Source organism: Amblyomma maculatum, chromosome 4 (genome assembly GCF_055883805.1).
Source record: "Amblyomma maculatum isolate TAMU_Amacu chromosome 4, ASM5588380v1, whole genome shotgun sequence".
NCBI classification, from domain to species: domain Eukaryota; kingdom Metazoa; phylum Arthropoda; class Arachnida; order Ixodida; family Ixodidae; genus Amblyomma; species Amblyomma maculatum.
This window is the reverse complement of record NC_139347.1, coordinates 159,666,841-159,688,809: the sequence shown is the minus strand read 5'-3', so window position 1 is coordinate 159,688,809 and position 21,969 is coordinate 159,666,841. Positions and strand designations below refer to the sequence as shown.

The window sequence follows — 21,969 nt, the reverse complement described above, 5'->3', positions numbered from 1 at the left end:
TTACCTCCCTCTCATGTATAAAACAATGATTTTGAAATACTGGATAGGAATGTTGGCAGGTATCAGAAGTTGAAAACCAAAACTCGGTTCCGGCAAACTGAATGACTTGAAGACTGACCGTCCAATGATGTCCAAGATACTATCCAAAAGCCCCTAACATGTGCAATTTGGTTAAGCTGGACAACTTTAGTAACAGTCTAGAATAGTGTTTCTCGAAAATAACCAAAAGCAAACTTAAAGATTGGTTCTTCAGCCAAAGCAGAGGAAATATCGACATCCGTGCATCTAATGATGTGAAGAGGGCTGCAATTCTAAAGCTCTCTGTTGATCATCCATCGTAGTTCGCCTCCATAATTTTAACAGTGTGGTCGGCGAGTCTCAGGTGACTAAGCCATTTTCCATGAACCCAAACCAAACTGTTTCCCATCAATTTTCCTGGATTCCTCCTTAGAACAAGTATTAGAATGAACTGAAGAAAACGAACTTCATTACCTATAGCTCACTTACCGAAAGAATTATTTTTACTTTTTTTTAAAAGAGGACTGCGGTACTGCTGCGCAGCTACTATAGATATACTCCACTTTCCCTAGTGCCTAGTCTACACTGTTTTTCGGCAAAGTTTGCTTGGCTTCTTAGGTTTCTACTTCTCCGAATTTGTAATATATGAAGGCTATATAAAAAGATCGCCATGTTCTGCACATTTTTCTATCAACTGGTTAGCAGTGGGAATATGATTGATTACCTGCTATTTCTTACGCCAGCCTCTCTCATCATTTAGATGATAGAGGTGTATGGCTGTCGCTATTCGACTAACAATTACCGCAATAATTGCCTTGTAGGTATTCATTGATGTAATAACATTTTCTTATTTCCACTCTCGAATTGCGGGCTCTTCAACGTCTCATCTGTTATATTAAGACTCACCCGTTGCGTGTTCTTAAGCCCCTTCTCTAAGCGGAGATTATAGTCGCAAATGAGTAAAATGTACTGCGTTCGCAATTTAGTCAGAGTCGATAATATGCTTTTTTGTAATGATAATTATTGCCTCACGGCATCATGGGTAAGAGATAAAGAATGAAAAAATGATTAAATTAATGAAAAAAGGCTGGCTGATTTTATGAAGTCCAGGAATGAGCGATGATGTTCTCTGCGTCTAAACAATATACGACTATATATGTTTTCATTGCACCTTTTCACTATAGCATTTTCATATAAAATAATTATGTCATACTTACATCATTGCTTTATGGCCAGCTTTTGTGAGACTGACGGGAAAAATTCCAGTCATATACCTATGTTTAGCTTCACGTTGGGCATACACAAAATTGTACATGATGCAACAAAATACGCGGAAAGGTACTCCATGACACAAGATTCGCTAAATACTGGCCCTCCTACCGGCACGAAGGAATACCCATGTGCTCTCCACGGTGCGTCAATTACACAATAGGCTCTTTGAGATTTCCCAGAATTCAAATCTTCGGTCTTAACTAATGACCCCCAAATTGCGTTAGAAATCTAGTCAAACCATGGAATTCGTGAAGTTAGTTCTGAAATCAAATTATTTTTCAACACTTAATTCATAGAAAAGAGCAATAAAATAAAAGTTGTTTCATCGCTACTGTCCACTTCGCCACCTCGCTATCCCTGATCACCTCTCGAGAGACATATTACTTTTATATGTTGAGCAATAGTTTACTACCCCCCTCACTTATTACCGAGCGCTCTTTGTTGCTTGCTTGATCGCTTCTGCATGTCATCCTTCGGATATAGATATTGCTCTTTACACATGTAATACCTGGCGTAAATGCTGCTGGAAACAGGCGTTTTGGGATAAGAGCTTGAACTAAACTGCCTTAGTGCGCTCTTCTGCATAATTAGGAACCAAGAAGAGGTGAAATGCCGCGGACTCTCTTAACATATTTAGGTCCCTATCAAAGCTGCAGTGGCACAATTAGGAACTCGGGTATCAAAAGCCAGCTGGGCCTATACGCAACTGCACTGGCCCAAACTTAACAGTTTTATTGCGATAGCAATGCTGGGCCAGGTTTCGGCCAGTCGCGTCGTCCCGGCAAGGGCCACGTTCGACCTCGAACAGCCGCGACGAAGAAGAAGAGGAGGAAGAAGAAGAAGAGGAAGAAGAACGCTCGCTAACCGGCAGCTAATGCTTTCGCTCCACAATCGGTTTAGCAGCGTTGAACCCTTCTCATTTATATGTGGGCTGGTAGCTTAACGATCTCGTGCCATACTCTTAAACGATGAGCTTAAGAGTCTCCAATAATGTAGCACCTTACACAGATAGGGTGTGATGGGGGAATAATGTAGCAGGCAAAAAAGCTTCCGCCGTTACTATCGCAATTCAACTAGGGTTAACCAGACATAAACCGCAACTAAGTTTTCATCTCTTCGCATAAAAGGAACGTTTTATATTCAGAACCTAATACTTGGTCGTTGCGTAAAAACCTTCCATATAACACTCAGGTTGTCCGTGTTATTGTATACAATCTTCCTTACATGTTCTGTAAAGCTGTTTGTAATTTTCTTCTATCGATAGAGGAGCTTTGCACTAGCTGGCGTACATTTCGAAAAATCATGTCCTATTTCCTGTGTGCTTTAACTCCGGCCTCCCACCTCTTCTAACACATATGTGTTCTGTTTCCACAGGTCACAAGTAAACAGTCAACAAAATAATGGCCGCTAAAAGTAATCGGGTTTTCATGGTACGGGAATGCAAGTCCTCTACCAAGTCTCGCAGCGCATTGTACTCTGAACCCGACACGCGGTTTGCGTTCTTTCCAATGAGCCCTGAATAAACTCTAAACATTCGGTCGGTATTGCTCGCCGAGTGGAAGCTTTGAGAATCTTGCTTAACAGAGCTTTCGCCCTTACACTATATATATATATATATATATATATATATATATATATATATATATATATATATATATATATATATGAAGGGCAAGAGGCCACAGTCAGAACTGGGCATGGTCTTACTGATTGGTTTCCGATTGAGAAAGGAGTGAGGCAAGGCTGCATACTGTCGCCCTGCCTATTTAACCTATATGCAGAGTGCATCATGAGGAAGGCTGCTCTGGACGAGTCTTCAGCTGGAGTGAAGATTGCTGGAAAACGTATCAACAACCTTAGATATGCGGATGATACCACTTTAATGGCAGAAAGTGAAACGGAACTCAAGAGACTTCTGATGCCCGTACAAGAAGAGAGTGAGAAGTTTGGGCTTAAACTGAACATTAAAAAGACAAAGATCATGGCGTCTTGCCCTATCAAGTCCTGGAGCATCAAGGGACAAGAAGTGGAAGCTGTGACAGATTTTCTCTTCTTGGGCTCCAAGATTATCTCGGAAGGAGACTGCAGCCATGAAATTAGGAGACGCCTGCTTCTGGGAAAGAGAACAATGGTTAGCCTTGACCGCCTAGTAAAGAGCAGAGACATTAGTCTGCCAACCAAGATCCGTATAACTCGTGCTATGGTCTTTCCAGTTGTGATGTATGGATGCGAGAGTTGGACTGTGAAAAAGGCTGACCGCCGAAGAATTGACGCGTTTGAATTGTGGTGCTGGCGAAGACTCTTGAGAGTTCCTTGGACTGCCAGAAGATCAAATCAGTCAATATTGTCGACCATAAACCCTAACTGCTCATTGGAGGGTCAAATTCTAAAGTTAAAGCTCAGCTACTTTGGTCATCTGATGAGAAGAGAGGAGTCGCTGGAGAAAGATTTGATGTTGGGAAAGGTTGAGGGTCGCCGGAGAAGGGGTAGGCAGCGAACGCGATGGTTAGATGGCATCCTCGAGGCACTGCAGATGAAATTACGTGATGTTAGGAAGATAGTGAGAGACCGGAAAGCGTGGCGTGACATGGTCAATAGGGTCACGAAGAGTCGGACACGACTGAACGACTGAACTGAACTGAACTGATGTGATGCGAGAACATTTAACGTACTTGGCCGCCTAACAAATTATGGAGCGAGGTGTACGCTTCATTTAAAGAAACATTTTATTGGACTCGACGTTTCGACCAGAAGCTGGCCAGCATAAGGACTGCGAATGCGTCGAGTCGAATAAAATGTTTTTAAATGAAGCGTACACTTCGCTCAATACTTTTTTAAGCTGCCAAGTACGTTAACCTATAGAACCTATCCGCATCGCTTGCATTCGCACTCCTGATGAAGGCCAGCTTCTGGTCGAAACGTCGAGTCCAATAAAATGCTTCTTTAAAAAAAAGGGTACACTTCGCTTTATAATTTATATATATATATATATATATATATATATATATATATAAACGTGACAATATATATATAAACAGGATGTCACACATCTTTCCCGATTATCTATTTTATTCCCAACAGTTTCGGACGGTGGACCGTCCTTCTTCCGGGTAGAATTGATTCAATTTTACCTCGAAGAAGGACGGTCCACCGTCCGAAACTGTTGGGAATAAAATAGATAATCGGGAAAGATGTGTGACATCCTGTTTATATATATTTTGTCACGTAGCGGTGACGAGGTTGACGACACAAATGACGGGGTCGATGATTGCACTAAAGAAACTCTTTATTTGGGCTGACTTGCGCCCGCAAAAGAACTAAGCAACTCGGCGGCGGCGATAGAAACAAACGTGCTCGTCGATCGTCGAACAAAGAATGCCCGTCACACTCGGCAACGCTCAATTTAAAGGCTGCACAGAACAATCTAGATAACGTCGCAAGCAGCTACCAGCACGGGCTGGAACATTGTGGAGAGACAAGCGAGTGGCCGGAACCTTCGAGACAGATCTCGGTGCGTCTTGCGCTACAACAAAACTGATAAAGGTGTGACTCGCGACATCGAGCAGTAACAAACAAAGATTACGGAACTGATACGCGGTCCAGAATCAGAGTGATAAGCCTGTATGCCGGCGGCTGTTAAAAAACAACAAATACTGTTTTGAAGGTTTCGCGGCAATATATATATATATATATATATATATATATATATAACTGCGCTTTCTTTATAATTAACGAAGTCAGCAGTGTATGTTATTGTTATTTTTTCAATGCGTTGTAGTTATCTTGAGAGACTTTGTACTGTAAGGATTTTTGGGAGAAGGAATATAAATGAAAAGGAGGAGGGAAAACAACGCGCCGTTTGTGGTAGTCGAACACACGTCTTCCAAATATCGCGTTCGGTGCTCTACTAACTGAACTACAACGACGGCTGTGAGACCTTCCGCTTTATTGGATATTTATGTTGACTGTAACCGAAAACTGAGTGTTCACTAGCGCCACTGAACAAAAAATAAATAAATGTATATATATATATATATATATATATATATATATATATATATATATGTGAAGGAAAGAAGCCAACAGTCGGCGAGGCCAAGGAAAGCGTTGGGGATGGTACTTTATGTCTATTTTTTTAATGTTTACTTGGATAATCACAGAGATTAGTAATGTAATCTGTTTAGGGGAAAGATAATTAAACACAAAGTATATATATAATAATTTGAATATATGTGGGAGTAGCCAAGAAAAGCGCTATTGGCCTGACTGAGTACTGTAATCATTTTGGAGAAAATGATAATTAAATCCAAAGCAGAAAGTAAAACAGCGCGTTGATGTTGAGAGCCGCACACACGAGCTTCAAATAGCGCATCCATGCGCTCTTGCCAACTGAAATACATCTGCAGCTGTCCAAACTTCTACTTCTGTAACCGAACCTTGAAAGTGTTCACCACCGCCATCCTCATCCATAGCGGCGGACGTGGAACGCGGAACGTGATATACAGAGAGGGCGAAAGCTGTGCCAAAATACTCTTTCGCGTCTTATGGCCTCAAGACTGCCAGAATTGAGACCCTCGCAAACTATTAAGCAGGTAATTAAAGGGGACCCGAGGGGCTCGTTATGATACGCAAATGAAAGGCACTTACAGGGGGGCACTTAATGAAAGGGTTTTCTTACAGCTTCCGCCCTCTCTCTCGCTCGATGGCTACATTGACGGCTACCCAGCCGTTTACTTGAAAGTATTCACAAGCGTCGCCCTCACCCATAGCGGCGGACGTGGAACGTCCTGTTACTGTGTGTCACGTGTAACGCTACGATCAGCAAGGAGGCCGAGAGCTTTGAAAGGACCCTCTTACGCTACCTATGGCTTCAAGACTGCCAGAACCGAGATTCTCGCAAATTAATAGAACAAAATTGAAAGGAAATTGAGGGGCTCGCTATGATAGACGAATGTAGGAGCCAACAGACTTTTAAACAAGCTTTGCGCATGGTTAAGTAGAGGTTGATATCGATAAGAAAACAAACCAAAATGAAAAATGCCAGTCCTATATTTATAAGCTCTCTCGCTCTCGTCAGTCGCAGTGGCATTCAAACTGAGTCCTGCTTGTCTCGCTCTGCCAGTAGGGATCAAAGCAAAGAAGCAACAGTTTGATACATCTACTTTTAACGCTGCCGCACGAGGACCAGCGCAGGTGCCGCAGGAAGAATTGAGAAGTAATATTAAAATGGTGATTAATCTATTCGTTTATTCCTTTTTTTCCCCAGCAATCATTTTATTTTTGGCCATGTAAATATATATCTCCAAAAACTATATGTACGCTCTAATTCTTTGCCGACTCTTTTGTGTGGGTATGTGCATTTTATTATGAGGATAACAATATCAACATGTTCCCGCCAGCGTATGTAAGAGATTTGGTGATTAACCAAGGCTGTCGAGGGCTGTGATCTTTTCTTCTTTTTTTTTTTTTCGTTACGATGCAAGCGTAAGAAATGTGATTCCTGCCCATGTTAGTTTAAGACTGTTGTAGTAGCTTTGCAAACTGTAGTTGGAAAGCACCGCTTGTACGGAATATCAGAAATACCCTCGCAGGTGAAGGTATCGCATGTGTGCCGCTCTTCAGTCATCGTTGTCAGTGGCAGGTCCTTTGTGACGGCCGTATATGCGATCGTGCACTGTCGGCTTAGGCCGGATGTTGTAGAGTCCTCGACCACCGTATGCACAGTACGGGTAGTCCCTGAGCTTGTCCCGGCGCATGTAGTAGCTCGCGAGCCAGCTGTCACAGGGGAGAAACGAGGAACCGTAGGCCAAGTAGGCCCAGCGCAGGGGCCGGTGGGGCATCCCGAGCGGCGGCCATGGCGTTGTCGCCCAGGGGGCGTCGGCGCCGCACCTCCACGCCAGCACCAGCGCCAGCGCCAGTGGAAGCAGCACGAGCGGCAGGGTCCCGCCGAACCGTCGTAGCTGCGGTGACATATCACTGAAATGTGAGAAAATGGGATTTTATTTCAGATTACATGTTTTTCAGTGCACTATTTGGCTTCAGCTAATCTAACAAACATGTATGATATCCGGTCCTTGTCGAAAGCGTCTGGCCCGGATGGACACAGACTCATTTACGTCATCACCAGGCTAACTATTTCACTGTAGATCAGATACGTCTTCTCGTAACCCTAGACTGCGCTATAGTTTAAGCCACGTGATTTCCGCAAACTGCGTAACAGCTATCTAAAACCGTTCTCTACGGTTACCCTAACATTCCAAAGCTCCTCAGAGATGAAGGAGAAGGTCCGCTCGGCCTTTGAGGATTGGGTGGTGGCAAAGTGGCTGTAAGCGCCCGGATACAAGGCTAAACAAAAAAAAAAAAAAAAAACACTAGGTCCGGAGAATTTAGACGAAGAGTGAAATTCTTCTATCCCCTCTCGCTAATAACTTTTAACATCGGATAAAAGCGGCATGTTCAAGAAGACTTCAAAAGTCGCGTATTCAAGTTTCATTATTAACATATTTAACATGCCTTTTGCTGTGAATAAATTTTCCTATACTCAAAAATATTCTCTTTGTTTAAGCTCTGTCGTGCATGACCATTATGAGGATCGCGGTACGGCTGACCAAGACAAGGTGGGCATGAGTGGAACTTGAGAGCTTTAGCTTTCTGCAACTATTATGCACCGTTCAGTCTCTCTGTCAGGTCTCTATCAGTCACAGAGGAGCACGATACGTAATAATTCACAGCATTATAACGTTTGCACGCAAGCTGAAATTCTAACTGCAGTGAAACGTGACTTGGGAGAACGTCACTTGAAATGATATTTTCAGTTCAACGTATATTTGAGAAATCCCGCTCCAAAAACGCACTCTATGCAAAGCAAATAAATCTCAGTTCAGAAAATTGCAGGTCACCGAACATTTTTTGAGTTACTTACCGTATAGCAGCCCTGTCAGAATATTGTTACGTGGTGGCATGACAAGCGATGAAACACGGCGAGACAACAGAAACAGAACGACGTGATGACATGACGATGAAATATGATTGAATGTCCAGCGGGCCTGGCGCGAGCGCTCCGTACCGCGCCACTGCCCGCTTCGTCATCTTCGTAGCAATATGATTTGGAAGACATCAAATATGAATACCTGATTGTGAAGCAAAAGTTTCGTGCGGAACGTTGCCGGCTAGAATCAAGATGCTATGCACCTAGAGAAATTTCAGAGCGCTATATCGATATTTTTTGCTATTTAGTTATTCGTTTGAATTGATGTGTAACGCTACGCATTAAATGAATCAAACACTCAATCTTAGGTATGCAATGTTTTTGATGAAACGAAAAACTAGCTTAGTACTTGATTCCGCTGCTCCTTTGTTAGAAGCGCTATATACGATTTTTAGCCATATTTCTTCGATCACTCTATGCATTGCCCTTTACCTGCTCTTATGCTGCACGGCACTGTGATGTGCCCCTCGTCGGCTAAAGTTTTAGTAACCATGGACGCCAACTGAAAAAAAAAAAAAAAAAGAAAGCTGAAAACATGGTGGCTTCATATACTGAGAAAGGAGGATAAAATCACGTCGTGGGTGAATCGAAGGAAACGTTGCTTTTTATGCAAGGACGCACTGACGAAAGCGGTCTCTTTAAGCATGGGGCCATTTAGGAAGATGACAGGGTCTATCTCAGTTAAAGCGATTATAATGCGAAAGCTCGGAAAACTCCAGTTCCAGCTGCGTGGTGCCACCTGGGAGCCGCCTCTTCAAGCGGCGGAGGTTTAACCGTGGCCTCCGCCATCAGGCTCCGGTTCAATGGGATGCTCGATTGAGGAGGCCACTGAGGGGCAGCTGAGTCAAATGGCGGATGTTTAACTATACCTAAACCTAGTTATAATGAGCAAAAACACTCGCCGTGGCCGCTAAGTGGTCTCAAGTACCCCTTTTTGAATATATAGCGGACTTTGCCGGTTAAACCATGGTTGCAAGAGAAAGTATTTTTGGTTCTTGTGGAGTTTACTGTCTTCTATGCAAACGCATGAAACTATTGACCATATTACCTTGGACTGCTGGACGCAGTTTTCTTCAAAGATGTCCCCCAACGAGCTCTTAAAAAGGATTTTTCGTTCTACACTTAACTTCGCGGCATGAGGTTTCTCCCGATTAAAAACGGATGACATTCTACATGATCGTAAGATGGTGTTGGGCATGCATAGCGTATGTAGAAGCAGGCTGTGGTGCGTTACGCGGATCTTAACACTCGGCCAGTGAGAGAAAACTTTAAGGAAGCTATTGTAAGGTACTATGAAGTTGTCAAACTTGTAGATCTAGCACCCCACGGCTCCCGCACATTGAAACCTGAAACCATTAAAAGCATTATAGCCATGAAAAGGAAGACAAGTACGGCCGAAGTACGTTTCTATGAACATATTTACAGATGTTGAAGCCTTTATAAGATCAGCAGGACTTGTACAAAAACGTCTGTTTAAACGGACAGACTAAATCAGCGATCATGCAAAACTGGCATTGGTAAATACAAACAGTCAACAAAAATGCCTTACTTTATTGCAGTTGCCAGTTGCACTATAAATGAGTCGAACTCTCAGTTTTCTGAAATAAGTGTTTTTAAAACCAACATTGTTTTTTAATTATTTTAATATATGAAAATGGATAACTGCGCCAACTTTTCAATGTAGAAAACGTTGGCTGAGACGAAACTTTTCTCAAGGCCCCTAGAGTTTTGTTCAATGGATATTTCACCACATTCAGCGCAATAACCACGCAGACTTGTGATGGAGCTGTGAGCGCTGGCTATATGGCTGCTTTTTAGCAGCCATGCCTCGGAAAGCCAGCAGAGACGCTTGTAAACGATTACTAGTACATGAGGGCCCATCCACCCTCGTATTAAAGGAACAAGCATGATTTTCGCCTGCACGACATGGGGTTGAGCGCATGCGGCTCTCGCTTCGTAGCCACAAGTCGAAAAAAAAAAACACGAAGCAATGAGACCACAGAAAAGAGAGCATGGCGACAGAACAGCCGTATTGCGCTACATTGCTTTAAGAGTGCGTATGCAGAACTATAGTTATATTGAACACAGAAAGTACCCAGAATGCTTTCGGAGTCTAACTCAATATGGCCGCCGGCCCAGGAGCTTTACTGGTGGGCTGGACTTCTAGGCTGCCCGTGTAAAATCCAACGCCAGACAGCTGCCACCAAGTAGTCCCAGACAGTTCGGGACATATAATCGAATGTACCCAGTGTTAGAGCAAGTGTTGCTGCGGGTTAGCAACCGCTACTGCTCGGCGGCTCGGATCCCGAGGTCAACCCGCTGTTCGGTAAGCCCACTGATCTGCGAGGGAGCGGCGCTCGTCTCTAAGACTACGTCGTGACTCGGTCTGTGACAGTGCCCGGGGAGCAATTTGGCGTTTATTTGCTCTGACTCTGTCTCGTATTGTTCAATGTTGTAAAACATCTGTGTTTATTGAAAGCCTATTTATTTGCATGCTTTGCTTTGCCTTTCTGTGAACCTCTTGTCTGTGTATTGGTTTTAGTGGGAATTCCTCTGTATCGTCTCGTACTGCATAAACTTAGTTTTTGTCAACTATGACTCCGACCCTTACTCTGGCTTGAACCGGCGAGAGCAGGGCACCAAACGGCCACCCCCTTCTGTCCCTACAGGTTACTTCCGGCTGAGATTGCAACGCAAGTCGAGGACATCTCCTTTGAGACCGCTACCGCCACTCACTGTAAGTGGCGCATCGTTAATAAATTATAATTATTAAGCATGACAGCTTTTTATTTTCATGTGATGTACTGACTAGTCTGTTTTTAATGTCTCTGCGGTTTTTCCTTTCCTTTCGTCGCACAAGCCAAGATTCTTCACAATGAGAATTCACCATATATTCACCTTTAAGCGGATGCTGTTCTTTGTAAGATTTCCGCCTTGGGCCGCGGGGTACCCACCGCCTTTTTAATCGGAACATTTCCCTTTACCATGGGCCTCGACTCCTCCGGAGAAAAAGGCTTAAAAATTCTGGTTATCCGCTCCCGTTAATCAGCAGCAGACGTGATAAACTTCTGCTGTGGGTGAAGAGAAAGGACACGAAAAAGTAAGTTCTGCAGCCCCAAAAGGAAATCAGTGGTTCTGCCGTACGTGCGTCGTTTTTCACATGGGTTGTGGAATATCGCCAATCGGTATGATGTAGGCACAGTAATGTCAGCCTCCACGAAATTATCAGGTGTGTGCACTTTGGTTAGAAGAAAGGCAGACGCGTTAAAAAGTGAGCACCGCTGCTATGTTAACCATAAATCTAGGTAATCACAATGCAGAACGTAGGTAATTTACAAAATTCCCCTTTCTTGTGAAAAATACTACATAGAGCAGACTGGCCGTTGTTTGAATGTCCGCCTCTTTGAACATGGGAATTCTTTAACCCTAACAGCACAAGACAATTTGCCTAAACATTGCTCTAAATATAAATGCCACCCAATTTTGATAAAACTGTCGTGCTTGGCACATCGCGCAATCAACGCACAAGAGAAATTATAGAGGCATATCATATCAAGAAAGAGGGAAAAAGTGTGTTAGCGAAGCATCCATTAACTTAACAAAAGTAGAGATTACTTACCTTGAATCAGTTGTCAAGTAGTTTTTTCATGTGTTTTGCGTATCTTTCCAGCTTGCTTTTTCCACATTTTTTGTCAATTCACCTCCTTTATTTCATGTCTTTGATACTTTTTTTTTGTTTTGCACACTATATATTCTGTTAGCATTTATAATAAAAAATCAGTTGTGAGTAAGCGCTCGAGTGTGTGTCCCTGATTTTGTACTTGTGTTCTTTGCGCTATGTTTCCTGCAATGAAAATGCTTAAAAATACTTTGGCGGCCACCATCACCTTATGTCACTGTGCTTTACCCAAGCCTAGCCCTGCGCCATTGAAGACCACCATCGTAACCATCATGATCACTCCACAGCGATTTCTAGCACTTTCAGCAGGCTGCAAAGCGTGCACCTTTTGTTTCTGATGTTTCGTGTTCAGCTACCATTTCGACACTGTCGACCACTGGAGCGTTCAAAGTGATGTCCTGTTTTGCCCGAGGAAGAAAGAAGGAAGTGAAAGGAGGGAGCTCACGACGCCCCCTTCTTCGGACAGTTGTGCGCCCGTATCCGCTGCACGGGTGACCGAGAAAGGTATCTTCGAATCGGCCGTCGCGAAGCACGAGGCGGTACAGGGAAGAACAAGTAGAGGTTGATGAACGGCGACGGCCGCGTGCAACGGTATCCCGGTCGCGCTCGTTCCAACCCACGCTGAGAACATTCCTTGTAAGCTCTTGTTTAGTGGCTGCTAACGGTTCTGCCGGCACCCGGCCCAGCGTAATAATTACGATTGTCTTGCTTATATTTGTTGAGCAGTAATTACCGCATTTCACACTGGCGAGAAACTAGACGCCATCCGGAGTGAGAAAAAAAGCCGACGCTCGAATTATCATGAGCCCAATGCGATAGGGGCTAGCTTTGCTCGTTCGGTGGCAGCTTCCATGCGACTGTGATTCTTACGTAGTTAGCAGACAGTGATGGGGTTTCTAGTGCGGAAGCACTCACACGGACGCCGGAGCTGAGCAAATATCTTGCATCTTGTGTGCCTTACTCCTGACTGGTCCACCCGATTGTGTGCTCACACTCCATTGTCTCAGTATGGGTAACTACAACAATGTTTTCGCACGGAACCATTAGTCTGATAAACCGGGTTAAACTCCAGATAATTTTGGCGTGACAGCGCCATTTCACGCGGTCAAGTGCAATCAAGAATGCTGTGACTTGCATATGCCGAGGTAGGATGTACAAAAAAAGAAAAAAAAAACGACGAAGCAGATTCGAACCAAGCTATTTCTCCTGGAAGTAGGTAGGAAACGTCGTAACTATCGTCTCTTTTTTTTTTCTGTGTATTTCATTGAAAAACTCTCGAGGAACAGAAACTAAAACACCTCATGCCTAAGCCGATCGCCAGGCGTGCAGTGGGCACCATACTCTCACGCTGTGCCTTACATGTTGTCGTCTTAATCAACCTCTATCTAAGCGCAAAAGCTGCCGCACGTCTTACTCGGCTGAACTACGTTAAACCTCTACCGCTGTTTCTGCGATGTTTATGCTCTGATTATTTTTCTTTGCGAACGTGTGCCGACTGAATTGTCATTTATGCGACCTACAACCATATAAGAGTGACACTCCCTGTTAATTTATGACGTGAAACCTGGGGTCGCATTCCTTGACGCTGGATTTTCAATTTTTCCTCGTCGCACGTTAGCATCACGGCAGCACCGAGCGGCCTGTCACAGATAGATAGGGATGAGGAGGGAAGACGTGTATGTTAACTATAATGACCTTTGGTTGGTTACTCTACAATGGGCAAAATGAATAAGGGGATTAAAGAGAGGAAAAGAAAAGGGACATGGAGCACTGTCACAGTTTGTCCTCCGAGCCGGTGGCTGTTATGTAACTAAACAATGCTTTGTATGCTTTGAAGGCAGCCGACTGTCGGGCCATGGACCAAGGATCTTATCTGCCGTAATCATAACTGTAGTGCACGTATCAACTTGAGTTAAAGGAGACAAAAATGACTTCAGCCTGCAGGCATGGGGTTTAGTTCAGCCGAGTAGGACGTGAGGCAGCTTTTGCGCACAGACAGAGGCTGATAAAAACCACAAGATAGCATGTCCTGCCGTCGTTGATAGCCATCGCCGTCGCCACACGCGTCGGCTGACCACTCGCTACATGATGCAGGCAGTGGCGATGTGTGGTCGCTAATGAGCCAATGGCCCAGCGCTTTCCACGGGCGCTTGAAAGGCCCGGCTTTGCCGCCGAACCGATTCCAGAAGACTAAAGTATAGAAAATGGAAGAATGGGGTCTATGGAATACGACTCCTGTTTTATAATCGTATCTAATCCTTAGCATATTCGATAACATGCCCTTTAGACCTTTGAACGTGTGCACATTTTAAGGCTCCACCATGTTCTTGTAAGGACATTGATTCGGTCGCCGTCGGGTTTCGTATATCACCATACTCGTGCATTATATACCTATTCTGGGGTTCTTCCACAAAAGAGTGACCATCGCATCAAAATATGTCGCCACAGGTGGCTTGGCGAACCTTTAGCTGGGTGATGTTTAGTTCCTCTGTTGACGGTGGCGTGGGCAGCACCAGCTAATCTCTACGTTCTACCTGTCGCCTGCGGAACTGTCTCAATGTAAACTAAACTTCGAGCTGATATTCTTCAGTGATGGTTGTGTGAAAGGTTCAATCCCACAATTTTCACGCCTGCTTTGCTTTGTTTAGGAGTGGTTTCAAGGCGTTTTTTTTATTCAATGCACGATACTCTCACTTCATAAACACGGCTTTGAACATGCTGGTTGCTTCCTTTGCGAAGCATTCCCTACAACCGGCAAGCAAACTATGATCATGGATATAATCAAGAGCACGCTGCGGGCGGCGTCTACTCATATTTCAATGATATCTTAACCAGTCAGTATTCACACTTTCGACGAGCTTGCTTTCCGTTGTAGCCCAGCGGTTTTTTGAAGAATAACTAATGGTTTTCCTGGGTATCGAGGTGCAGCGTCGCTTCTGAGTTTTTCACCTCGCAACATATGCTACCTAAGGGAACTACTTACCCTAGCACCGAGCCTTCTTTGCCAATATGCCCTTTTTAGATGCATACCGATGAATTACAAGAACTCGTTAGGATCCCAGATATGGTCAGTATAATGGAAGTGAATTATGTGATAATCTGCGCTCAAGCGCGTAGTATTTGACAGTAAAGTAGTCGGAAATTACATTCACCAATGCGACTTAGGGCGTGCGTTGGAATTTCTAGACAAGTGATGCCCGAAGATGTCATTCCTTTTGCCCAGCTGAGCAAAGGAAACGGCTCTTCAGCATACTTGTATATCCTTTATGATGCTTTTTAATGGATTCATATGTAGAGAAAAGTGTGGTCATGGATGGAGAAGTTAACCTGAACTGCGAATTAAGAACTGCTTCTGGCGCCCTGCAGTGAGGTTAAGCCGGCACGGAATAAACGCTGGAAAGGCCATGAAGGTAAGAGTTCTTGCAAAAGCTTGGATACGTAAATCTCGCTTGTTCATGGTCTAGTGGTTCGAGAGAACCAGATTCAGCTTTTGATAATCACTCTGAATTTTAGATAAGCTTGTCCGCAACTATTACTCAGGGAATGCGGATACATTCACACTTTAAGAAATTGTAATATGTGGGGTAATATCATCACGTCTCCATCGTAGAGGGAGAAGCCGCATAGTGTTCGCAGTGCGTTGAAATGTGATACGATTTGTAAACGTACGCCGTTACTAAAGTTAGAAAACGCGTGCTGTAAGGTGGCCGCCATGTATTTCGCTTACAAAAACATGAAAAGAATCGAGGGGTCATTTACAGCACACTTTTACGGGTTATACAGGACAGCGCTTACGGCTCCTGTACTCCGGCTCCGTTACCGTATCCTCGTTCGCGTACATGCACCTTGCTGCTCGCCTAATCGTTAACCCCTAAATTTATGCCTCCGCCACACTGTAAGCTCTCCTTATTACTCAGCTGTAAACTATACTACACTATATGAAAGACAACCCAGCGTTGATATAAAGCCCCGTTTTAATCAGTCAGTATACAAACACGCCTGCGTGACCGAAGGGCTGGATTCCTATTTTAATTTTTCATTACAAAGACGAAGCTTGGGCAGCCAATGCTTGCCAAGGTTGCCATGCCATACGGTCTCGTGAAGACAAGCAACCTGACGACCAATGAATGCATGGTCATATTACCTGCCAATAGCGAACTGCCACTTGCCATAGGCGTAATTCCGTCTCCTCAATGGTAGGGTCTCGTAACTTCTTTCTCCTCACTGGTGTGCCTCTCAGCGAGTTAAAGATAGTTACCGAAAGGTGTCTCTGAACGCAACCTAAATGTAACATACACTCACTGAAGGCAGGAAATGATTACTATGAAGCTAATTGAATAGTGTTACCATTGTCATGCCATCATCTCGCGGCTCTGTTCACGGCTGTTTTTGCGGCTATTAAGATATTAAGAATTAAAAAGACTACTTAATGCAACTTAAAGGGGAACACCCCCCAGGAATGATCTTGGTAGCTTATTTTATTGTTGCGGGTAAAACAAAAATTAAAAATATAGAGAAAAAAGTAAACTTGCAGGATTTGAACAGACGTTTTATTCGCTTAGTGCTGAGGCCCTGCACCACTGAAGCAACGAGGGCGGCAAGTTTTAAACCTGCTCTTATTCATTTTGCAATATTTACGCCATCTGTCGCCAGGTGACGCTGCTCAGAGGACCCTACCGTTGAGGGAACGGAATCACGCCATACCTGTGATCTTCTCCCAACAGCACGGACTCCGGATTTCCCGGAAAACGGGGCCTTTAACATGGTCGAAATATTCAAAAAACACCCTATATTTTGACGCTGATGTTCAGCGAGCGCTGCAGTTCCCCAGCGTCGTTCGTGAGAGTGATTCCGAACTTACCAACCACATTGCGACCTGCACACAATTCGCAGTGAAGAATAGGGTAGCGACCAAAACGTTCCTAGGTCACATCCCAAATTGCCGTTTTGCGACCCCTTTTCTGAGTAAGCGCATAAATTCTCCGCCAATTAAACACATACAGTGGAAACGATTTCAGTTCCTTAATTCACTGTAGAAATATTCTTTTCGATAAGTAGCATTGTTAAAATCATCTGAAAAAGCCATTTCTGTGAATTAGGCATCAGTGATCATTAACACTGTTGTGTAGAGGTTAATGAAGGTACGATAACCAAGCTGTTATCGCCGTGTTATATAGAATGCTTGAACGGCGCTCTCTATTTTGTGCTCAAGATAATCTTCGCTGCCTGCTGGGCTCGATGTATCTGAGATACAACAAGCGAATCATGACCCGACTTCGTATGGGCTATAAGGCGTTTCGATCCCGAAGTCACTCGGAAATGACGCCAATATATTTCATAGTACGCGCAACACGAAAGTGGATGTGCGTCTGTACCGTTTAGTCCGATGGACTAAAGAAGCATTTATTCACATTATTCCGCAGAAATTTTCAAAGGTCACTCTGCTTTATACTTAACACACCCAAGCACCTCAATTTGTAATCAAAAAAAAAAAAAAAAAAAAAAGAAGCTTCACGTCAGTGATGTCACGGGTCAGCTGTACGCTGCACTCGGTGCGGGATGCGGCGACAACCTCACCACTTCCGCTCGCCGACCGCCAAACCACTGTTACCTTCATCCGCATGGTTTTCTTCAACAGAGAAGTTTTTCATGGAATGAAATTCCGTGAGCGAGAGTTGTGTGCGGAATCTGTGCGGCGGATTAGTGCATGGAATCTACGCATCGGATCTGTGCACTGATGTGTTACTTGCTAATAGCAGTTGTGATAGGGGGAAACTTTGGAATGAAAATGATTGATCATGATTGGTAGTAGATAAAAGTCATACGATAGATATCGACACAGTTAATGAATAATGATAATGAGTAATAAAATTATCATAAAATGACTAAATATGACTACGGAATCACCAATATGCTAAACGACGACTTGTAATGACCGCAACTGACTGGAAATAAATAAACATGCTTAGCTACGAATGATAATGACTACTATGACTATGCACGACTCATCATGACAATACGAGGCAAAAGATGATAGGCAAATGATAGGAGAGGAAGGGTAGGCTTTCTGTTTTCTCATCTTAAGAGATACCTAAGAGGCTGTCTAATTTTTTGTATCCCACCACCTCAAGCAAGCGAAAGAAATTCTTTTTTTTTATTTTAATGACTCCCACTTAACGAACATGCCCCACGGCTATTAATTTAGCGAAACATCCTATGAGGGGAATATATAATTAGATAATTATTTCTGAAACCCAAGCCGGAAACGACTGGCATGTCGTCGTTCTTTTGTTTTTCTAACAAAATGCGCATTTGTGAAGAAATAAACAAATGTAATAGCTTTCGAGCGGGTAATTTCTAGATCGTAGATATTAAAATAGAGAAGCACATATGAAGCACGAGAAATGAAAACTTTTAGTGCGTCGAAACACTTGGACCGACAACAAATGACTGAAAATCGATGAAACTAGCAGAAGCCTCCAGATTATAACGCGGAGCCAATGTGGCTGTTTCATATGCGTCTAGCATAGCGAAACAAGTAAAAATGGAGATAATCTGGTGGATATACCGTCTTGATGTTTATGCTCGTTCCCCTGATTCGACCAACTTGGCGTAAGGCATGGTTAATCATGTGAATACTTACAAAACAACTGTAATTGTATTGAAAGGAATGATAAAGAATAAACAAATACTGAACCAAAGCATGTTTCAACCGTGTGATCACGTGCATTGGGATACCCACAGTAATGGACATTGAGACCTAAGACGACCAGCTAAACAGCTAAAGGACAACTCGAACACACAGAAAATAATTGATGTTACGAAGCGAACAAGCAGTCCCTCAAGGCCTTCACTGGCCACACCGCAAAATACGAAGTTTGCAATGAGGACAAAAGCGTAAATAAGTCTGCCACGCATGAGAAATAAGCATGCCCCTCAATGCATCCATTGAACATCGAGAAATGGGTGATGTAAAAAACTGGCACCATATTGAAGCCACCTCGCTTCTTGTAATTTATAATTCGCGTACTCTAGTTGTCTCCAGCATCCAGACAAAAAATTTGCCAACGCGTAGTAGTGCCATACTAAAATAATATATTTATCCGCGAAGCGTCCATTTGGAGATGGGTGACGGGAGGTGTCGCCAGGCTCGAATTATAAGGAGTAAAGAATTGTAGTTCTCATTTTAACAATAACCTTTTCCCGTTGAGAAAGAAAAGTTTAAGACCCACATAATGCAGCACGTGAATCGGCTTGCGTATGAATTCCCCTTAGAACACATCCTAAAGCATCTTAACATTGTTGGAACTCTCCACCTACTGATTTATCTTTGTGTTCTCAGTATTTTTAGTAGTCAGCGCGTACTTACTGAAGACTCGCTACACTTCGTTTTAGCGACAGGCGTTCGGATAATTTTCACCTTTTCACAGAGTAATTGGTTGTTTGCCATTTAAGTCCAGACCTCTCCTCGTTTTACTTGAGCCAAAACTTCGTGCGTACACGTTTCAACTTAAGGAATGAACTAGACTCTACCCTAGCACGCATGGCGGGAGACTGGTAGACACGAGGAGAAGAAACAAAAGGCCTACTTAAGCCCCCAAGAAAAGAAATCAAGACGAGCAAAGCAGTGCCGCGCTGTCCACCTTTATGGCCGTGCTCGAGCATTCTGTACGCCGCAACACGACTGCAGCGGCTCTGTACATCGCTCGTCCCGCTTATGCTGATCGCTGTAGGACGCATGACACAACGCTGACGATTTAAGCCCTGTTTTAATAGCCTCCGAAAAAAGACTACTACAGTGGAACTTGTTCAATCTCTACGGTTATTAGCTGAACAAGAGCTGCAAATTGTAGCGCATATTCGATAGGTTTTGAGCAAATGATTTGATTCGTTCGAATAATGAAATAGAAGAATATCTGATTAGCTATTCGATATTTCCGGATTTTCGATGACACCATACTCTAGTAGTATTACTTATCCTTTCGTTCATGGTTTCAATTAAATGTTGAGAGGGAATTTCGGATGCTTAAAGGCTTATTTAGCCGAGTTTTAAGTCATCCGCGAAGGAAAAAAAAAACGTGCTGAAACACTGCAAATCGTTCGCGCGCCTGTAACTTTGTGGATAAGTGCAGTTAGGTTTCGAAAAATATGCAGAAGGGGCACGAAAGCCCACTGCATATTTTCTACACTGGGGAGGGCTCTGAATTACAACAAAATGCGGCTCGCGGTTAACCTGGAGTTCTATGCAGTCGCTCATGCGAGCATAATTTGCGCCGCCATCAAAAGGTGCCGCTGTTTTTTTCTGCCATATTATAGAGAAGAAAACAAAAACAGAGAATATCATCCTTTTTACGCAAGATTTCATGATGGTTGTTGCGAAACGCACTCAAACCGTCCACGCTTTCGTCGGCGTAAGAGGAAGCGGTGACAGCTCACTTCCGTGAATACAGAACCTAACCCTGTGTCACTTGCTTTCTCCTTCTGTATGGATGGGTGAGCTGGGACCACGCGCACTCGAAAGACCACCTCAGGCGGCTCTGTGGGTCCTCAATTGGGCCGCTACTCGGAGCTTTTTTGCAAACCTCACGCATCGTTGGTTCCACGCCGAGGGTGTCGGCTTCTGCGATCACTTATTCGTGCCAGGACGTGCAGGGATGCGCACTCGCGTGTTGCCCAATGCGATGGACTATTCGCGTACGAGTGCGCCCCACTTTTATGAGCAGCAGAGCTTCGGTGAGAGCATCGAGGCGCAGCCGCATGCGCACTAACGCATTGTCGGGCATTGTGCGAAATTATGAGTCACGCATACATAAGTGTGGGCAGGTTGGGCCTCTCTAAGTCCTGCTTCCGATTCAAGCGATGTGCGGAGAGAGGTAGCAGCTCCTACGCGCTAGACTCGGTGCATTCTCATTTAACGCAAGTCAGAAACAGAAGCTGACCTCTCTTAGCAATGACCGCGTTGTGCCTCCACCGGTTTCAAACATTTTTTGAGCTATTTTGTAGCTCTAAGAAAGAGAAATAACCGGCCACTTTATTTATTGCCTCTTGCATCGCTCACAGCCCACTAGTACACCTGCATAGTTGCAACACCTCTTTCTGGCGCCAATCTATTAGGCAGGTTGATATAGGAAAAATCAGGAGTTCGTCAGGATACATAACTCAAGGAAGTTAGTAATCAGTGAGGACCGAGGAGTATAAAGTATTTATTTTTTTATTTCATGCGGCTGACATGAAATAGTAATTTAAATAGAGCACATGAATTAACAGTGTAATTAGTGGAGCATTAATTTCTGCGAAAAGCCATGAAAAGAATAATCCCCTATGCTTTCTTTGGCCCCTCTGACCTCATTTCAGCTCTGGCACCATAATGTTTCTAGAGTGCATCATATTTTCAAACGCTGCGTAGCTCACCAGCCTGCGTTTAAATAGCAGTCAACTGAAAAAAGTGGGTTATTAGGTAAAAGAACCATGTTATGGCGTTAATATCTTACCGTATGTTGTCGGGAATTACTGAAGCAATTGTGTGCTCTTTCATTGAAAAGTCACAGATATCAAACAGATATCGATTAGGTCATCTGAGGAATGGTCTGTGCTATGTCCGCGCACAAGTTACCTTCTGCAAACGTTAACGTACATTGTATAATTTTCACTAAATAAGCCGAAAATATATTTTTCTGGTCCCATGGACGTAACTCCCATATTTGTCACTAGACAGTTTTCTTAGTACTTATTTTCTATCTTGTCGCCCATAATCTGTTAATTAATATGTGAAGTGTATGTGTTATACTCTCTGCTTTTTCTCCTCGTCATTTCAGTGTAGAGCAGGTTTTGCTATATATTTTTCATTTATCGCTCTTTTTGACTGCGAAGCCATCAACAGTGTACTAACATTGAGAATAAACTTGGTCTGATTTGAGATTATATACTAAATGTATTGCGTTATTTTTTTTCGTATGTTGCCGGAACTCGTAGCAAAAGTCGTTAGGGGACTTTCTGCATTAGAATTTCTATG

At 43.6% G+C, this 21,969-nt stretch overlaps 2 protein-coding genes across 2 annotated transcripts in view; one reads left to right on the top strand and one right to left on the bottom strand.

Annotated features, from left to right (window-relative positions):
- Positions 1 to 6,548: 6,548 nt before the first annotated feature.
- On the bottom strand, positions 6,549 to 7,262 carry LOC146193363 (uncharacterized). Its single transcript, XM_084600085.1, has one exon. The coding sequence runs from the start codon at positions 7,260 to 7,262 to the stop codon at positions 6,909 to 6,911; it is 354 nt and encodes a 117-aa protein (XP_084456211.1). The 3' UTR covers positions 6,549 to 6,908.
- Positions 7,263 to 7,562: 300 nt separating this feature from the next.
- Positions 7,563 to 21,969, top strand: part of LOC146193362 (uncharacterized) — a 105,039-nt gene continuing 90,632 nt past the window's right edge. Inside the window, exons 1-2 of the mRNA XM_084600525.1 lie at positions 7,563 to 7,615; positions 12,310 to 12,496. Coding sequence (XP_084456651.1) covers positions 7,563 to 7,615; positions 12,310 to 12,496 — 240 coding nt within the window. The remainder of the gene's footprint in view (positions 7,616 to 12,309; positions 12,497 to 21,969) is intronic.